This window comes from Mytilus edulis, chromosome 5 (genome assembly GCF_963676685.1).
Source record: "Mytilus edulis chromosome 5, xbMytEdul2.2, whole genome shotgun sequence".
NCBI lineage: Eukaryota > Metazoa > Mollusca > Bivalvia > Mytilida > Mytilidae > Mytilus > Mytilus edulis.
The window spans coordinates 11,771,658-11,791,678 of NC_092348.1; the positions used below are offsets into that span (position 1 = coordinate 11,771,658).

General features: G+C 30.2%; 1 protein-coding gene across 1 annotated transcript; it reads right to left on the reverse strand.

Annotated features, from left to right (window-relative positions):
• Window positions 1-15,728: 15,728 nt before the first annotated feature.
• LOC139522295 (uncharacterized) lies at window positions 15,729-18,185 on the reverse strand. Its single transcript, XM_071315841.1, has 3 exons — window positions 18,036-18,185; window positions 16,912-17,074; window positions 15,729-16,236 (listed from the first exon to the last, which is right to left on the reverse strand). The coding sequence occupies exons 1-3, from the start codon at window positions 18,099-18,101 to the stop codon at window positions 15,755-15,757; spliced, it is 711 nt and encodes a 236-aa protein (XP_071171942.1). The 5' UTR covers window positions 18,102-18,185; the 3' UTR covers window positions 15,729-15,754.
• Between the last annotated feature and the right edge of the window lie 1,836 nt (window positions 18,186-20,021).

The window sequence follows — 20,021 nt, forward strand, 5'->3', positions numbered from 1 at the left end:
CATATCAACTGGATTCTTAAATTAAGTGAAAATAAAAATGACAACTGGACAATTATTCCCAAATTTTACTTTAACAAATTAGGAAAAAATCTTCTTGTATTTAAAATGAACTTAAAGAATATAAACGACATTGATAAAAGTAAGTTACAATATTTACCGGACTTCTATAAACAACTAATTAAAGATTGGATAAGTGTAAAGGGAGGTAATACAAAATATCCCAAAAATTTTCTTGAAATTAGAAAACAAGTTTTATGGGGAAATGATAATATCCGGTTTAATGGAAAATTTTTAAACTTTGAAGATTGGATAATAAGTGACATTACTAATATAAATGATGTAATTGATGAACAGGGCAATATCTCTGAAACTATCATTTTGACTAAACTTAAAAATAAACAAAATTGGATAAGGCAATTATTTATGTTAAAAAAAGCAATACCATTTGATTGGAAAACAATTCTTGGCACTGAAGATTCATTCAAAACTAAAGTTAAAGTTATAAATGATTTAAAAATTATGCACAGGGCAATTACTCCCTTAATAAGTACAAAAGAACTCTATAAATTATTGACATTGAAAAATAGTTGTGATAAACCAAATGGTTTTCTTATGTGGGAAAAAATATTTGATGAACATTTAAATTCTAAATTGAAAAATACTTTTGTTTTTATTTTTCAATATCTTACTGATAATAGATTGAAAATATTTAGATGGAAACTTATTCACTACATACTGCCAAGTAATGAACTATTAAAAAAGTGGAAAATTACTGAAGACAACTTATGTAAGCATTGTAAAAAAAAGGAAGACTATGAACATTTTTTTGTCAATTGCTCATATAATAATGACTTTCTAAAAATAATAATGAAATTAATGAAATCCCTAGGTATTGAAAAAGACATTATAAGCCTTGAAAATTTAGTAACAGGGTACAAAATTGAAGATTCAGCATACTTTGATATTAATTATATATTAACTTTAATATCCTTCTCAATATACAAATCACATTTTGTCTCAGAAAAGAAGACAAAAAAATAAACATTTTAAAAATTTTCCAGAAAGAAATTTCAGAAATAATTGAAATAAACAACTTTAATAACAAAAAAACTAAACAGATACTCATAAAAACAAATAGATTCATTACAAAGATTCAATTGAATCAGGACTAAGCTATGTATGAAGCACACAACATTGTGTACAAAATTGTTTCTTGTACACAAACCAAATATGGCAATATTTATGATCAAGTTCAACCATGCATGATCAATGTTTGTAAGCATGTTCAGCCATGCATGAGTCACCACATGTAAATTATACAGCATTTTTTTTTTTATATTTTAAATTTTGTATTTACAATGATAAAAAAAAAGTTATACTATAAACAGTATATCCGTACGTTTATTAATTAATGTGGAAAAATAATGTATCATTTCGCATGTCGAGTGTTTCAACTTGTTACACTTAAATTACCTATTTGTGAATTACACACATACATTTCGACAAAAAAGATCAGTAGATAACTAAAGAAAATTTGAATAGTAAACTCACCATATATAATCGTTAAATCCAGTGGATAATATTTATATAATTTAGACACACATCCAAACTATACCCGATAACGCACATGCGAAAAACAACACATACTGTGCCCAATACTAATGGAAACACGGATCATACCGATAACGGAGTTGATTCCGGAAAAAATAAATACTATGGAAAAGAGAAACAAAATGTAATGTATGTGTATAATCACATTAATTTATATAATATATTTTGTGAAAAATTTTATGTTATGAATACTAATATTATGAATAAATAATACCTTGCCAAATAGTGCTTCCCTTAACTATTTGGTAAGCTAACATGAGGGATACTAAGTTAAAGCTGTAAACTTAGTAATTTGTTACAGCAAGATTGCAATAAAGATATTGTTACGTTAAAAAAAAAAAAAAAAAAAAAAGAAAAAAAAAACTGCGCGCTTTTTTTTTTTTAGATATTTTATAAAAGATAACTCACTGAAGATATCATGCTTATAGCTGTGCATTTTAGACGCTTTCTAAGAAATTAGACGGTTCATTGTCATCTAGCAGTTTTAATCAGTTGACACTTAAATACTTGTAAACAACTTTGTAACCCTGTTTTGCTGATTAATTTATTGGTTAAATTTTATAACGTCATTTCTACGAACATTATTACAATTATTTTAAGTTTTATGACAATTGCATTTAAAATGAACCAATAATAATATTTCTGTGTATTTGTCGATTGATAGTTTTCAATAAAGATTAAGTGCCTCTCTTTGTATTCCAAATTTGAAATGTATATAATCTCACGTAATAAACACGGAGAAAACATTAAACCATTGATTTCATTTCTCTAATTTAAAGAGTTTGTAAATTATGCTTCACTTGACTGTTATCAATTACACAATGAGATGTGACAAAAGCGTTCTGTTGATATAAATGTTTGATTACAACTGGGAAAAAGTAGCTCTTGTTGTTTTTCAAGTTTATAGGTATGGCAAATATGATATTTTACTTAGCAAACTAAGAATAAAACTATGTTATAAAAAAACAGCGAAATTAGTACGACAATAACAAAATATCGGAATAGTTTGTTTGGTAATTTCATTATCATTTATCAAAATTATAATAACAAAACATTACCGAATAAAGTACAATTGTACAGCAAGATTTTACAAACAGGAATTTACTTAAATAAAATCTTATATGAATGTCAATAATTGTCCTCTCCTAAATTATGAAATTTCCTTTTTGATAGGGGAAACATTTTTTTTCGTAACATTTTAGACAAATGAGACGAAAGCCGTAGATTTTGAAAAGCCGAAGATTTTGAAAAAGCCGATGATTTTGAAAAGCCGACGATTTTGAAAAGCCGAAGATTTTGAAAAGCCGAAGATTGTAGAATTTATAATAATCGGCGGGATTGTCAAAGCCGAAGATTTATTTGTATCCATGTATTTCTAAGGGGAAAAAATAATAATAATAATAATAATCGGGGGGTTCACTGTGGCTTTCCATAAGTTTCAGTCATATTCTAATAATTTAGTTTTGGAGGTTACGTTTCTTCTGATTGCCTGACGTCGTTTTGTTTATTAGTCCATAGATATAATTTTGTCATGTGACCGTGACGTCATCGACGTTTTTTCATGATTTACTCCGGTTTAAAATGGAAATTATAAGAAAAGACTGTAATATTTTTCTGTCTATTCGAAATAACATAAAAAATGTGGTGCACACTTTAGATAACCCTCTACGCACGTTATTCAGTGACATTCATTCCTTAACTAGACTTCACATAGATAAAACGCTTATTCATATATTTTCTGTGACATATATTGACTGTGATATGTCTTTTACTTGACGTATGTTTAATTTGTACCTATTAAAACAAAGAAAAAATTACGTTTAACAATGTCATGCATTTCAACTTGAATTTTTCCTAGCCTTATAAAATAAAGTTAACAGGTTAAGAAAAATGGTTCTGATGTTTAGTTGTTGTCGTTTGTTGATGTGGTTCATAGTGTACATTATTAATTGGGGCCCTTTGTAGCTTGCAGTTCTATAATAGCCAACGCTATGTGTTAAAGACCGTACTTTGATCTATAATGGTTTACTTTTACAAATTGTGACTTGGATTGAGAGTTGTCTCATTGGGACTCATATCACATATTCTTATATTAAGAAAGCCATGGAGCCACAGTTCCGTATTGAAGAACGTTTTTTGACTTTTGATGGTTCACTTTTATAAATTGTGACTTGGATGGAGAGTTGTCTCATTGCCACTCATACCACATCTTCTTATATTAATGAAGTTAATTTGACATAGGGAACTATACAATAAATATATTGATAAACAAAGTAAATATTTAAAGAAAAATATAGGTTGTATTGAAATGATCAGTGATAGATAATTCTCATTAATATTTAAAGTTATTCTATTCAAGACATCGTTCAAGGAGTGCATGCTCCAAGTCTGTATGGATATTCAATTTCCTGTTTTAATTTCAATCCAGGAAATTTAATCTTTTCTTGAAGGAATTTATATGAAAATGTAAGTTGGAAGGAAATAAGGTAAATTACAATTCTATGGTGTTGGCGTGAGATGTAAACTATCTAGATAAGGAAATGTGATGTGACTGCTAATGATAAAAATCCCCAACAGCGCAAAATTAATCAAATTTAAGCAACTTAAGGTCATCGTACGGCGTTTATCAATGAGCAAAGCATTCCACATTTTCACATTGTACATTCTTTGCATGTTATTGTTAGTTCATTTTTTATCAATACGTATGCAATATAGAAACATCTATAGTTATACAGTTTATATTTGTTATACCTGTTTAATGGTTTAAATGGAAAGGCTATCAACGACAATTACAATTGTTCATTGAAGTAAATTAATTCGACGTTGAATTGTTCTTTAAAAAGAATACATTTTTGGTAAACCTTTAATGTTAGAGCATTAATGTTTAACAGGTTTGTCGTTTCATTTATTCTTCATTGATAGTATCCTGCAATTACATACAACATAATCGGTCTATCTACTATGTGCAGATTGTAAGTCCATGTTGTTCATTTTACTGAATATTTTGAATAAATCTTGAATTCATAGTATACATATCTTTATTTTAAGTATTTGTTTTTACTTTTCTGTATTGCAAATATGTACAAGTTGATATAGGAATTAAACCAAATCAAGTGTTTTTATGTAAAATGCGTTATGCAGCAAAGTAAACGATATTAGAGTGTGTGACTGCATGATTTAATATCAGGAGGTTAAGCTTCATCGGAAAATAGAAATATGTGTTATTGTTTTGTTTGTTTTATTATATTTAAACCGCGTTGATTAAAGTTGTTGGTACCTTTGATAACAATTTAGTGTATTGTTTTCTTATATTACAAATTTTATGTTTATTGTCTTATTCCAATGGTTGTCATAAAATATGGGATGGTTTAAAACCTATTCAAACGGTTTATTTCAATGAAATGACCAAGAGTCGTTAAAAAGACCAGAACCTCGTAATTTGTTTTTTTGTGTGATAGAAAAAAGTAAAATAAACAAATTTACACAACTAGAAGGAAATTCCGAAACTGAAACACCCTTAACAAATAGCTAAATCAAAAGCTCAGCATATCAAATGAACGGACAACAACTGACTCATTCCTGATTTGATATATATATTTCTTTACACAATGAAGATTTAAACCTGGTTAAATAGCTATCGAACCTCTCGCTTGTATGATATAGCGTAAACTCCCATTTTATTGACAACTAATTTTGACAAACATTGTATGTATTACATACCTGTAGTAATATTTTATTAAAGAATAAAAACTAAAAACATAAATGTTTTAAGTTATGTTTAACTCTTGCTTATCTTTGCCCAAAAATCAAGGAAAAGCCGTGTAAGGGATAAACATCCTTGAGATAACATAAACTTGACTGAGTCTGAAAGATAAATGTTTTTCTAATTAACAGTATTTTATTTTTAATGGTGTTTTAGACAAACAAAACAAAAGTAAATGAGTAGGTATTGATAATAGGTACACGTGACATCGTTATTGAGGAACATCATCACAATGTAAACATTCTTTGAGTTGAATATTTCAGTGTCTTTTCCTTTATATATGTTTTAGTGTTTATTTTATCATGCCGCACTTCTTTTAGACATTAAACCTTTGTTTCCATTATCACGGAAATGTACGGATTGTAGAGCTGCCCAACTTCATGGTAGACTTGTAGTAACATTAATGCAATTACTCAGTCTATTTTGTAAGTTAAAATGCATTTACTTACATCCTAATTGGAAGTTAGACAATAAAATCACTTCAAAAGATTCCCAGATCGTCAAATAAACTTTAAACATTACTACTACTGCATTTCAAATAGATACAATCAATATACAACATACAAATAATGAGGTTTTACAGTGAAAACAGACAAATAATGGTGTTTTACAGTGAAAACAGACAAATAATGATGTTTTACAGTAAAAACAAACAGTCAATTATAGTTTCTTTACAATGATACCGTAGTATGTGCCGCATAAACTCGTGATAACTTCAATTGTATTACGTAATTGGTTGACAGTAATAATGTACTGCATTATTTATTTGATTTGCTGTATAAAAATGGATACACGACCAGAAAAAATGCTAGCATGGTGAACAAAAAGGTAAAACATGTAACACAGAGGAACAAGTGATCAGTATGCTGGAGTTTCTTATTGACAACATATTAGTTGAATTTGGAAGTAGACTGTTTAAACAAATTGTCTGCATTCTTATTGGAACGAACTGTGCTCCTCTTCTTTTCGATCTCTTCTTATTTTCATATGAGTCGAAGTTCCTTTCGACACTTTAAAAAATAGATAAAAGAAGCCTGGTCATGTTAATTCCACATTCAGATATGTTGATGATTGTCTTTCCATTAACAATCCAAACTTTTCTGATTGGGTTCCTTTAATTATTCCCTCAGAACTCGAAATTAAAGAAACGACAGACACGGCTTCCTATGCCTCATTTTTAGACTTATACCTCGAATTGACATACACGGTCATCTCAGTACTAGAGTCTATGATATAGGAGAAGATTTTTATTGTGAAATTATCAATTTCTCCCACCTCAGTAGCAATATACTAATTTCACCTGCATATGGGATATACATTTCACAACTTTCTCGGTAACTACTCAAAACTTTGTAAAACGTCACCAGTGTCTAAGCAGTAAGTTAATTAACCAGGGGTATATCAAAGAACGTCTCATCTTTTTTTTTCTAAAAAAGAAGTTACCAAGACCATGAAGACCTTGTTGATAAATATTCCGTATCAACTTCACAAATAATACACGATGGTCTTGAAGTATAGATTCTGGATACTGATGTTGTAAATCATCTTTATAACATGTTATATCATTCTTTTATTTGTCATTATGAATATTACTTTTACTGTTTTGTTCTTTTAGTGGTATCCATTTGATGTTGCTCTGTACCTATACATCCCGTCATTGTGTTATTTTTCTATGATATTTTTGTATTCTTGTCTTTCGTTTATGCTGATTTGCTTTGTCTGCAGCCCAGTAGTCAGTACTTCGGTGTTGGCATGAATATCAATTAATATATGATAATTTTTATAAATTTCCTGTTTTAAAACTTTGTATTTTTCGAAAAAAACTAAGTATTTTCTTATCACAGGACTATATAGATAACCTTAGTCGTATTTGGCACAACTTTTTGGAATTTTGCTCATCAATTTTATACTTGTTTGGCTTTATAAATATTTTGATATGAGCGTCACTGATGAGTCTAATGAAGACGAAACGCACGTTTGGCGTACTCAATTATAATCCTGGTACCTTTGATAACTATTCTTGCTTCTTTCTTGCATGTGACGTTGCTTTGTACTTATAAATAAATAATTGTAAACAACTATGTAACCCTACTTTTCTGATTATTTTATTGGTCATATTTTATAGCGTCATTTCTGTGAAAATTATTACAATTATCATAAGTTTTATGATAATTGCATAAATGAAGCAATACTAATATTTCTGTTTATTTGTCCATTAAGTGCTTTTCTTCGTATTCAAAATTAGAAATGTATGGTGACAAAAGCGTTCTGTAGATCTAACTGTTTGTTTACAACTTGGAAGAAAGTAGCTCTTGTTGTTTTTCAAGTTTATAGGTATGGCAAATATGATGATATTTTACTTAGTAAGCTTAGAATAAAACTATGTTATCAAGAGCAGCGAAATTAGTATGACAATAACAAAATATCGGTATATTTTGTTTGGTAATTTCATTATCCTTCTATCAAAAGTATAGAAATAAAACATTACCGAAACATGTGCAATTGAACAGCAAGATTTTACAAACGGAAACTTACTTTAATAAAATCTTATATGAATGTCAATAATTGTCCTCTTTTAGATTTTGAAATTTCCTTTTTGATGAGGAAACATTTTATTCATAATATCATAACAAAAGAGACGATTTCCTCTCTAAATTTATCTTTCTTTACTGGATAGTTATGTTTCAAATAGCAAATTTTGAAATTGAAAATATCTTTTGTTATTTAAGTCAAATAGATAGATGAAATACACCTGTACCAACAGAATAAAGAGCAAGTAAATATGACTGAACCCCAATAATTTACAAAAAATGTTTTAGTCATATTCTACAAGACTTCACATAAAGAAAACGAATATACATATATTTTCTGTGACATATATTGACTGTGATATGTCTTTTATATTTGACATATGTTTCATTTGAAACCATCAAAAACAAAGGTAAATATTATGTTTAACAATGTCATGCATTTCAACATGAATTTTTCCTAGCCTTACAAAATAAAGTTAACAGGTTCAGAAAAATGGTTTTGTTTTTCTATGCATTAATCTGATGTTTAGTAGTTGCCGTTTGTTGATGTGGTTCATAGTGTACATCATTGGGGCCCTTTATAGCTTGCGGTCTGTGATAGCCAACGCTCCGTGTTAAAAACCGTATTTTGATCTATAATGGTTTACTTTTACAAATTGTGACATGGATTGAGAGTTGTCTCATATCACATCGTCTTATATCAATGAAGCCATGAATCCAAGGCTCTGTGTTGAAGGTCGTACTTTGACCTTTAATGGTTAACGTCTACAAATTGTGACTTGGATTTAGAGTTGTCTTATTGACTCTGATACAACATCTTCTTATATCTATGAAGTTACCTTGATATAGGCAACTATACAATCGATATAATGATAAGAAAAATAAACATTTTAGGAAAAATCTTAGTTGTATTGAAATGATCAGTCATATATATAATTCTCATTTACCTGTAAAGCTACCATGTTCAAGGAGTGCATGATCCAAGTCTGTATGGATATTCAATTTCCTGTTTTAATTTCAATCCAGGAAATTTAATCTTTTCTTGAAGGAATTTATATTAAAATGTAAGTTGGAAGAAAATAAAGTAAATTACAATTCTATGATGTTGGCGTGAGATGTAAACTATCTAAATAAAAAAATGTGATGTGACTGCTAATGATAAAAACACCCAACAGTGTCCAAATTAATCAAATTTAAGCAACTTAAGGTCATCGTACGGTGTTTATCAATGAGCAAAGCCTTCCACATTTTTCACATCGTACATTTCTTTGCATGTTTTTGTTGGTTTAATTTTTATCAATAAGTATGCAATATAGAAACAACTATGGTTATACAGTTTATATATGTTCTACCTGTTAAATGGTTTGAAAGGAAATGCTGTTAACGACAATTGCAATTGTGCATAGAAGTTAATTAATTCGGGGTTGAATTGTTCTAAAAAAAGAATTTTGGTAAACCTTTAATGTTACAGCTTATTTGTTCAACAAGCATGTCGTCTCATTTATTCTTCATTTATAGTATCCTGTAATTACATACAGCATTATTGTTTTATTCATTATGTGCATATTGTAAGTCCATGTTGTAAGCCGTGTAAGCGATTAGTATCCTTGAGATAACATAAACTTTACTGTGTCTGAAAGGTAAATGTTTTCTAATTGCCAGTATTTTATGTTTTATGGTGTTTTAGACAGCCAGAACAAAAGTAAATTAGAAAGTATTGATAATAACTCGTTACATGTGAAATCGTTAATAAGGAACATTATTACAATGTTAAAGCTTCTTCGGTCGAAAATTTCAGAGTCTTGTCCTTCCTATATGTTTTAGTGTTTATCAGACCATTTTCTTACTACTTCTAGACATTAAACCTATGTTTTTATTATTACAAAAATGTTCGGATTGTAGAGCTGACCAACGTCATTTTACACTTAGAATCATTAACGATAACAATTGTACCGCACTAATAGAAAATTTAACAAATAATGGCTTGTCAGTGATTCTCGAAGCCTATCCTAAACATATAGGCCGTGCCATGATTGATGGTGATACATTAATTAACCTATTCTTTTTTGAAATTTTATGGCAGCAAAATCTAATTTTGAAATCGTTGTTTTTATTCAAATTCTTTCTTTACTGTGTTGATTGTATGTAAAAAAGTATAACAAAAATACCGAACTTTAAGGTAATTCATTAAAGAGGAAGTCCGTACAACAATCAAACCAAAGGAAGAACTTGAATTCAACTGTGATATTCCTGAATTTTAATTTTGTAAATTAATGGCTACGAATGGTAAAGCAGGCTTAACCTATCATTTGTATTATAGCTGTTTATAGTTTCGTTGTATTGAGTGACCCAATCAGACATACTATTAGTAGGTAATTGTGGCAATAATTGGTTTTCAGCAAACATAACTTTGTAAACAAACCTACAACACAATAGACTAAAAATTTCGAACAAGAATACATATAAATGATACAAAGACACAAGCAAAAAGTTGTTGTTGAAAGTATATTAACAAAAACACCTGAATAAACATTTTTTTAAAGTTGATAGTAAAAGACATTCTCTATAAAAACAAATTATACAAAATATGAATACACGGGTAAACCAAAAAACCACGTAAAAAGTTAAAAAAAATAAAAATGACATACTCGGTCGATGCCACTGCTGGTTGACGTTTCGTCCCCGGGGGTATCACCAGCCCAGTAGTTAGCACTTCAGTGTTGACATGAATATCAATTATATGGTCATTTGAATAAATTTCCTGTTACAAAACCTTGAATTTTTCGGAAAAACGTAGGATTTTCTTATTCCAGGAAGAGATTACCTTAGCCTTATTTGGCACAACTTTTTGAAATTTTGGGTCCTCAATGCTTTTCAACTTTGTACTTGTTTGGCTTTATAACTATTTCGATCTTAGCGTTACTGATGCGTCGTATGTAGACGAAACGCGCGTCTTGCGTATTAAAGTATAATCCTGGTACTTTTGATTACCATCGTAATAATTTAATGAAATGAATTTCAACGTATTCTTCGTGGTGGTAGACTTTCATAAAACAAGTGTTGAAAATGAGGATGGTCAACGCTTTACAATGAGAGCAAAATCTTCTTGATGTACTGACTATTACGTTGATAGTCTGAAAATTCTAAAATCGAGCAGAGATTATAATATAATATAAATATAATATAATAGAAGAATAAAATCGAATAGTAAAAAAACTAAACGATAGAACTCAAAAGGAAAAACGAATTGATAACTTTTGTAATTTCAGAGAAAAAAAGGAAACATTTGGGCGACAGAACAAAGTGTCTTGCTACAAACGAACCAGTTAATTTACAATTTATAAATGTATGAAATTGAATTTTCTCAATTAACTCTACTTTTATGGCTAAATCAAAATTTCTACTTCATAGTGTACAACTAAAGTATTTTTCTAATGTTTAAACAAATTACCAATTATGGGTTTTACAGCTGCAAACATATATTCAGCGACACCATTAAATGCGATTGCTTATACAAGAAAGTTGTTTCTCCATCTTTTAAACACCTGTCACAACAATTGAAGGAGGTTATTTCAAAATAAGTGTTGCAACCGTTCGTTGCTGCACAAATCAGTATCGTCAGCGCTATGCTGACATCCGAAATACACAAAACGTACAATTAAGCTGAAACTGATATCTTCTTCTTTTCTTAGACAGAACAAAAATATAATACATTTAAAATATAGAATTCCACAGCCCATCAACTGGAAAAAGAATGTCAAGTTACTGATGGATGCAGTTGAGGACTATGCAAGAAAATGGGGACAGCGCGAACCAGACGAACCAAAACTGGACACTTTGTCTGAATAGATCAAAGCTATTCGATCTTGCATTCAAAATCGCATTCAAAAGTTACGATGTACTATGAGCACAAGAGTTACTAACCTTTTCAAGAATCCTGATGTTGTGGATGCTTTGTCCTCTTTGCATGACAAATATCTCGTTGTTTCAGCAGATAAAGCTTCTAATAATATTGTCTTCATATGTAAAAACCATTATTTGCAATGTCTCACAACAGAGCTTGGCATAAATAAAACAACTGGTAATCCTACATATTCCTTAACATCATTTACCAAGGACAAGATTTTACAACATCACAAATCTGTCCTTCTTTCTTTTGGTATCAACATCAAAGAAAACGAAGAAAATTTACCATCATTATACTGGATACCAAACTACACAAAACTCAATATACATAGCTAGCTCGTCAAAATGTTCGACTATAACACATCTAAATAAAATACTGACTATTATTCTTTCTACAGTTCAAGATGGGCTTCAAAAATATTGTGATGAGATATTTTCTACCAGTGGTGTTAACTAGATGTGGATTCTCAAAAATTCGAAAGATCTACTGCTTAATTTTCGATCACAATCTTTGCAATTTTGCAGCAACATAAGGACTTTTGATATTTCTACACTTTACACTACTATTCCCCATGCTCAGTTAAAAGATCGACTCCACCATCTCATTAAACAGAGCTCTTTCTATATAAATGGGAATCGTAGATACAATTTTTTTGTTTTGGGTTACAATAATTCATATTTTGTGAAGAACCACACTGAATCTACCAGAAAATATACTGAAAATGATATTATCAAAATGCTGGACTTTTTGATATACAATATATTTGTTGAGTTTGGAGGATTCATAGTTCAACAGACAATCGGTATTCCAATGGGTACTAATTGTGCACCCATACTAGCCGATTTGTTTTGGTACTCGTATGAAGAAGAATTCATTCAAATCCTTCTAAAAGACATACAGAAAAAGCACCTTGCGAAACTCTTAAATTTCACTTTCCGATATATTGATGATGTCCTATCATTGAATAACCCATATTTCAGCCAATACTTGCATCTTATGTATCCCAGTGAACTTGAAATTAAGGATACTACTGATACTAGAAGGACTGCTTCACACCTTGATCTTTTCCTCAATATTGACACAGATGGACGACTTCACACGAAAATCTATGATAAACGGGACGATTTCAACTTCCCAATTATCAATTTCCCATTTCTCTGCAGTATTATACCCTCTGCTCCTTCGTGTTTACATATCTTAATTGATACGTTATTCTCGTGCATGTTCACACTATACGGACTTCATATACAGGAGCGTGATCCTAACGCAGAAACTGCTCCAACAAAGTTATGAGGAGGACAGATTAAAAATGACACTCCGTAAGTTTTACGGACACCATCAGGAATTGGTTGTCAAAACTTACTATGGACATGTTTACCACGTGTTAGATTGTGGTTTGTCATTAAGTCGTCTGATCTTTTTATTACCGAACGTGACTTATTCCCGAATGTGACAGTTTTGCTGAGTGTGAGTTCGTATTGCTGTAAGACGTGGCACGGTACCTTTCCATCCCAAATTATTTTGTTGGGTTTTGATGTTGTGTTTGTTGTTGTCATCGGATTTTGTCAAATATCTTATCGTTTGTAGTTGTAAATCGTATTTTGTTCTGTTGTATTCGTTTGTTTTGCTGGGGATAACTACTCATCCATTTCATTTGGTAGATTTGATTTTGGATCAACGAAATTTAAACGATATATTTGGTTTGCAGTTTGATCATAAGAAACACCGACAAAGCTAGATAATACAATTAATTATCTAATTACTACTACAATCAAATATTTTTTAGTATTATGATCTAATCTTGAAATTCATTCAAATTCTTTCTTAATTTTCGGAACACTTTTTAAATTTAAATGTGACGTCAGTTTTGGCGTTACAATGCCTATTGCTAACACGGCTGTGATTTTGTTTTGTTTTCGTTTTTATTCTATAGTCACCACTACAGTTTAATCATGTATATCTATTGTATAATCAATTTATAAAATTTACTGTTTGCAAAACTGTGTATTATTCTTGATAATAATGTTTTTGTCCCAGGCGGATAACCCTGGCCTCACAACTTTTAGGGAACTTTGTTCCGCGGCGATCTTCAACTTTGTAGTTGTTATGGCTTTCAAAGTTTTTCATCTGAGCATAGTTTTGTGTGGACGTAACGCGCGTCTGGCGTATGAAAATATTGTTTAACCTGTTACCTTTTGATGGCTATTATTCGTTTGTTTCCGCTGTCCTATATTTTCTCCCATTTATTTATTGTAGCCCTGTGGTGTAATGTTGTCATTTTTATGTTATAATTAACACTGCCATTAAAGCGGGAGTTTTGGCATGCCACAAAACCAGGTTCAACCCACCATTTTTTCATAAAATGCCCTGTACCAAGTCAGGAAAATGGCCATTGTTACATTATAGTTCGTTTCTGTGTGTTACATTTCGGTGTTGTGTCTCTGTTATCTGTGTCTCTTATATTTGATACGTTTCCCTCAGTTTTAGTTAGTAACCCGGAATTGTTTCTTCTCTATCGATTTATGAATTTTGAACAGCGGTATACTACTGTTGTCTTTATTAATAAAAAAAATAAAAACAAAAACCACAAATCTGATAATTAAAAACACAAAAAAAAAGAAGAACAAAATAAAACCGACAGTATTAACTAAGTAACAATTATAAAAACACAATAGTTAGTCGAAGTTTAAATTTCCTCAACCGATAAATAGACAAATCTAAGTAACCCATAATAACTGAGTAATCCAACGGTCACCGAAAGGAACGAGATGCGTCTCCGGCTTTACATACACCACCAACCATGCAAATTCACACCAAGGGGAAAAGGAAACAATCGAATAGACTGTTCTACTTTTTGTGATGATATTATATGCACCGACTGGGTCACCAGACGTCGTCTTATTTATTTATCCATTGTTAACAAAATCTTTACGAAATACTGAGGATTTTTAACCCAGGAATAGATCACATTAATTGTACTCGTCAAAACCTTAAGGATCCCGAATAAATTGCGTCATGGATGCTCTTTAACTTCGTACATTTTTTTTGACATTTCATGACTTTTCTTATCCTTGTGCGTCACTGTTGTTTCTTTTGTAGAGGAAACGCGCGTCATGCTTACACCTTTTTTGTTTCTGGTGACACTAAAGAAATTATATTAAGATCCATGATTGTGACAACATGTCTCATGAGAGCTAACACAAATATTATCGGTGAACAAAATTAGTGGAGGTGACCATTAAACGTACGCACTGTCAATTTCATTCATTCTCTGCATCCTCATACATTTGTTAAGAAGAAATAAGAAGATGTGGTATGATTGCCAATGAGTCAACTCTCAAAACAATGTGTAAAAAGTAAACAATTGCAATGACTAGTGTTCAATAATTGAAACAGGAAAATTAACGTTTACATCTATATAAAAATATGAACACTCCTTTTGATGAATTCCGTGTAATGTGAACTTGCCCAAGGGTAACGTTTCAATTTCAAATTAACTTTGTTTAAATGGTTTTACACTAATAAATTTGTGAGGCCCTTTATAGCTTGCTATTCGGTTTGAGCCACGGCTCCGTGTTGAAGACCATTATTTGACCTATAAGAGTTTACTTATATAATTGTGACTTGGATGGAGGGTTGTCTCATTGGCACTCATACCACATATTCCTATATCTATATACCTATACAATGGTGCAGAATGTATAGTTATGCTGATACTTAATTTTAGTTTATCTAATGGATAACTTTAAGTTATGTTTTTCGTTGTTAAAAATAGGGAATCATATGAGAACAGTATCAACTCAGAAACAAATATGTCAATACTGTAATTTTATCAGAAATATATACAAATATCAAATCATCTACACAGTTTGAATACCAGCTATAGAAACGAGCAAAAGATAAAGAAAAACGATGATATTTGTTCTTCATTGTAAAGAATTTCTATATTATGTTATGTCTTAAGAGTACAGTACCAACAAGATTATGAACTCTCACAGACGAAATATCGAATTGTAGTTTGTTTATATGGATCCCGTCGATTTTCATAGCCAGACTGTTTATATGGCAGGAAATAATGTCTGGTTTGCCTGCCCTGTAGCGAATGGTTTGATTGAAATAAAAATCCCGGTTTTTATGCACAGATTCTGAATCACGGGTAATTAAATCAACACTGTAATAGCCTTTTTCTCCACATCCTGACATTTTTGCTACGTACTGCACATTACTAATTGACTTTTTGTGCCAAATAGCGTACTTACAATTGTTGATATCGAAGGTTGTTTGGATGTTCATTTTAGAGAAAGTATATATAACAAAGACCAATTCCGACTTTTCAGATGATGATGTTATTCGGGTTTTGATTATTACAGGCATTTCATCATCTGGAACTTCCAAAGTCAGAGAAATTTCTTCTGCACCAGGAACTGTAATGCATTAAAAATATTTCTGTAGATAATGTTACCTTATACTTCAAAACGTCATTCTTTGCTAAAATCGCGTTTAAAAAAGTGCATGTGTTATACAAAATGAATATATCACACAATCGTATGATATTTAGTACATGCACATATGACTTATTCCAATCATTTTTAGAATAAATATGAACGATTATAGCAATTTACGTAAATCAACATCCATCACTTCTATTTCTATCAATTTGTCATAAACTATGATATTGAGAAATTAGTTTGAACGATCATAGATTTACTCGGAGCATTCCATTCCAGGAACATTCCATTATATAGTTACATTCTGTCAGTCAAGTTTATGTGGTGACAATTATAAGTACATTGATCAAACATTTTCTTTAAAAAACAAAGGTTAAACATATATCAAAAATGGTACTATAAGGTATGTGGTATGCTTACAAAACGAGATAATTTTCAAGAGTGACCGAAAGACAAAGATCTGAATAAGTACAGGGGACAATATGGCCTGCAGTAATGAGTTAACTGTATGACATATTTAGATATAATTGACATGGGACAACAATTTTCGAAACAATTAAAAAAATTTCAATTAATATTAAGGCATGACATTATCAATGTAAATAGACTAAATCTACTTAAAAGCAAGTAACAAAATAAAGCATTGCTTACATTTGGTGACAATGATATCAAAATCCGACTTGAACTGGGAATCATCTGGTACTATCATTCGTCCAGAGAACACAGTTTTACCGACATAGTCATCGTGCATTCTTACAAAGGATAGTAACTGGAAGCTGATACGTCCCATCGCCCTTGTGACTGTTGGGTTTTCCTGAAAATATTAAGTTGTTAATATCGTCTTGGGGAAAAAAACAGACATTAAGGAAATTTCCTTGCCCTTGATATGGCCATAGAAGCCGTTTAAAATGTTGGGGTAAATGATGCTATTCAGATCGTTCTATCGTTTAACATTGGTATCTTTTTTTCCCTCAAAAACTATGAAAAAAATGTCATGGATTTTATAAGATTTTCAAAAATTGGCTTGTGAAACAAGGGTTATAAAACAAAAAGAGGGAGCATCTTTAAATCATCATTTGATAAAATTATAAATTATTAAGAAACAACGTACCGACTCCTCCATGTATATTTTATCATTGATAATTTTGGCCATCATTTTTATTTCATTTTAATTATACAGATCTTTGCATGTTTATGATGTAGGTAAATCCAGATCAGCATTTTTTTAAATTTCGGATTTCCAATGAAAAAAAGTAAAGAATCGAATAATATGTGTAAAAGATATAAAAAAAACCTGGTTTTAACCGATTGCAAACACTATTTTTTTCTTCTCTTAAAATATTGAATATGACAATTATCTTGCCTAACTATTGAACACATACTTGATATAGAGTTCATATCTAAACCAAACCCTTATATTTCAATGATTCGAGATAGTAAAGAAAACATATATTTATATTTCAGATGTCATTTGTCATTCTTCGCCGTTCTTATTGCCTTCTATTATCTGGTTTATATGTTCCCCTATATTTTTTCTTGTTTTAATAGAGTTATTCATTTGTTTATGTTACTAAAGTTTAGATTTAAAGCTGAGCGTACCTGTTGAAAGTTAATCAAAACAAGCCGCTTGAGGCGCACGAAATTAAACACATGCATATACTTCTTCACCTACGCAAAAATGGTATTTAAAAAATGTAATATGATTAGAAAGACTATACATGCCATGTTTTACCTTGTGTACAACCAGTACCTTGCAGTTATAAGTAAGTACTTACCATTAAATCTGAACTACCTAAATGCAGCAATGCTGCAATCATAACCGAAAGAGAACTGATATCCATAATGTAAGAACTAAGATTATGATGCGTCCTTTTTGAAATATTTCGTGAAACAATTTCAATTTATGTGTAAAATAACAAGGTCAGACAACCCTAAATAAACAATGACCATGATTTATTTTCAAACCAATTTATTGTCGCCAACTGACAGCACATATTTAAATTTATATCATAATTGCCAATCTAAATTATTATAAATGGTAAATTGTACTTTGACATTTCATATCTCGTTATTTGCAGATTTTACAAGGTGATTTTAAAAATATCTATGTTTTTAAATATGTTTTTCTAACATTTTAAATGTAATTTTTAATAATATACTGATGCAAATAAATAAGAGAATATTGTTGTCGTTTGCCTGTTAATTGCGTTTAATATAAATACTTATATGATTTATGCATGTTAACAAATGAAACACAAATGTCATTAACATGTATTGACCTCTACATTTGCTCAATTCTAGAATAGTGGTGAAACAAGTATCTGTTACAAGTATTAAAACTCTTAATGACAGAGAAAAAAACGCTAAAATGTAGCAAAAAATTCACTGGCGACGTTCGTGACTTTGAACATACACTTGAAAATATTTCGAAAAACATTTTTGTTTTTTTGACTAGTTTCTAAATTAGTTGCAGAACTTTAATAGTACCTGTAATATACCATATGCACAATAACCTGGTTAATGAAGATTTAAATTTTGATTAAACGTAAACTTTGTTAAAATAATACATTTAACATTGTATATTGATTAATCATTCCGTAAGTTTAGCCTTTAAAATCATTAAATGACTTAACAATTTACAGAAGCGAACTTTAAACGCAATCGAGTTCATGAACTTCTTATTCTATACCATGTAATTTTATTTCTGGGAAGATGTCATATTTACTATTAAACAGTTTATTCACAGAATCTTATTCATTTAAAAATAATTCCTTAAAGGGGGAAGGTAATCAACATAAGAGTATCGTCTTTCATATGAGTTAGATTTTTCTAGTCATTAGTATGTCGGCCTGTACGAATCTGTAGGTTATACAACAACAATATGCAAACTGTGCAACAAGAAAACATTATATTTAACGATTAACTATTCAAATGAAGAGTACACTAATTGACAAAAAATCCGTTGAAGTCATGCTGAGATATTTTAATTTGAAATAGGAAGTAATTATGATAGTTAAATGCAAACAAATGAACAAATGATAAAAGAAAAACAACTTAATAAATGCCTGCCTGACACATCTCCATTAACATTTGAAATCATTGCGAACAATGCATGTTTCCAATTGTAAATTATGCAATGAAAATGATAATTATTCCTGATGGAAACTTTTCCAAATATTACATGAAACTAATAGTTTTTAGTTCTTTATACAAGAAGTATTTCAGTGTAGAAACCAACGTGTGGTGATTTAGTGTAATTTCTCAATTCGAAATCTTTGAAAAACAGGGTCTATATGTCGAACATTTTTCACTTGCTAAGTTACAAGAATAAAAGCGTTGCGTTGTTCGGTTAAAATGTTTCAATCTAGTCTCTTGTCTACCATTTTTTAAATTATTTTCTAATTTATCTGTTGGTATGGATATAAAATTATTGACTGTCATTCAGAAAACTGCCCATATTCAAAACATTTCATTATCTTGATGTCCCTATAAACCAACTTTGAAGGCTATTTTTATCTTCATTTATCCAAAATATTATTTTTTGCCCACTGCATCCATATTTGAAAAAAATTCACAGGGGCCAAAATGGGAAACTACATAACTAACTGTGGTGTGCTACCTTAATTTCATTTCCTTTTAAACAGAGAAATTAACCCAGTAAAGACATATTTTTGATGAAAAGATAAATGACATTTTTTTTAAAACTGACTTCATCAGTTCGAATCTTATCTAGCCCTTTCTGAATCGCTTGACACTATTGC

Bases quoted from the DNA above. Each gene is read 5' to 3' on its own strand.
- LOC139522295 (XM_071315841.1), bottom strand. From the start codon at position 18,101: ATGGATATCAGTTCTCTTTCGGTTATGATTGCAGCATTGCTGCATTTA. The intron at 17,075-18,035 runs GTAAGTACTTAC...TAATATTTTCAG, and splicing joins TAGGTAGTTCAGATTTAATG to GAAAACCCAACAGTCACAAG. The intron at 16,237-16,911 runs GTAAGCAATGCT...AATGCATTACAG, and splicing joins TGATATCATTGTCACCAAAT to TTCCTGGTGCAGAAGAAATT.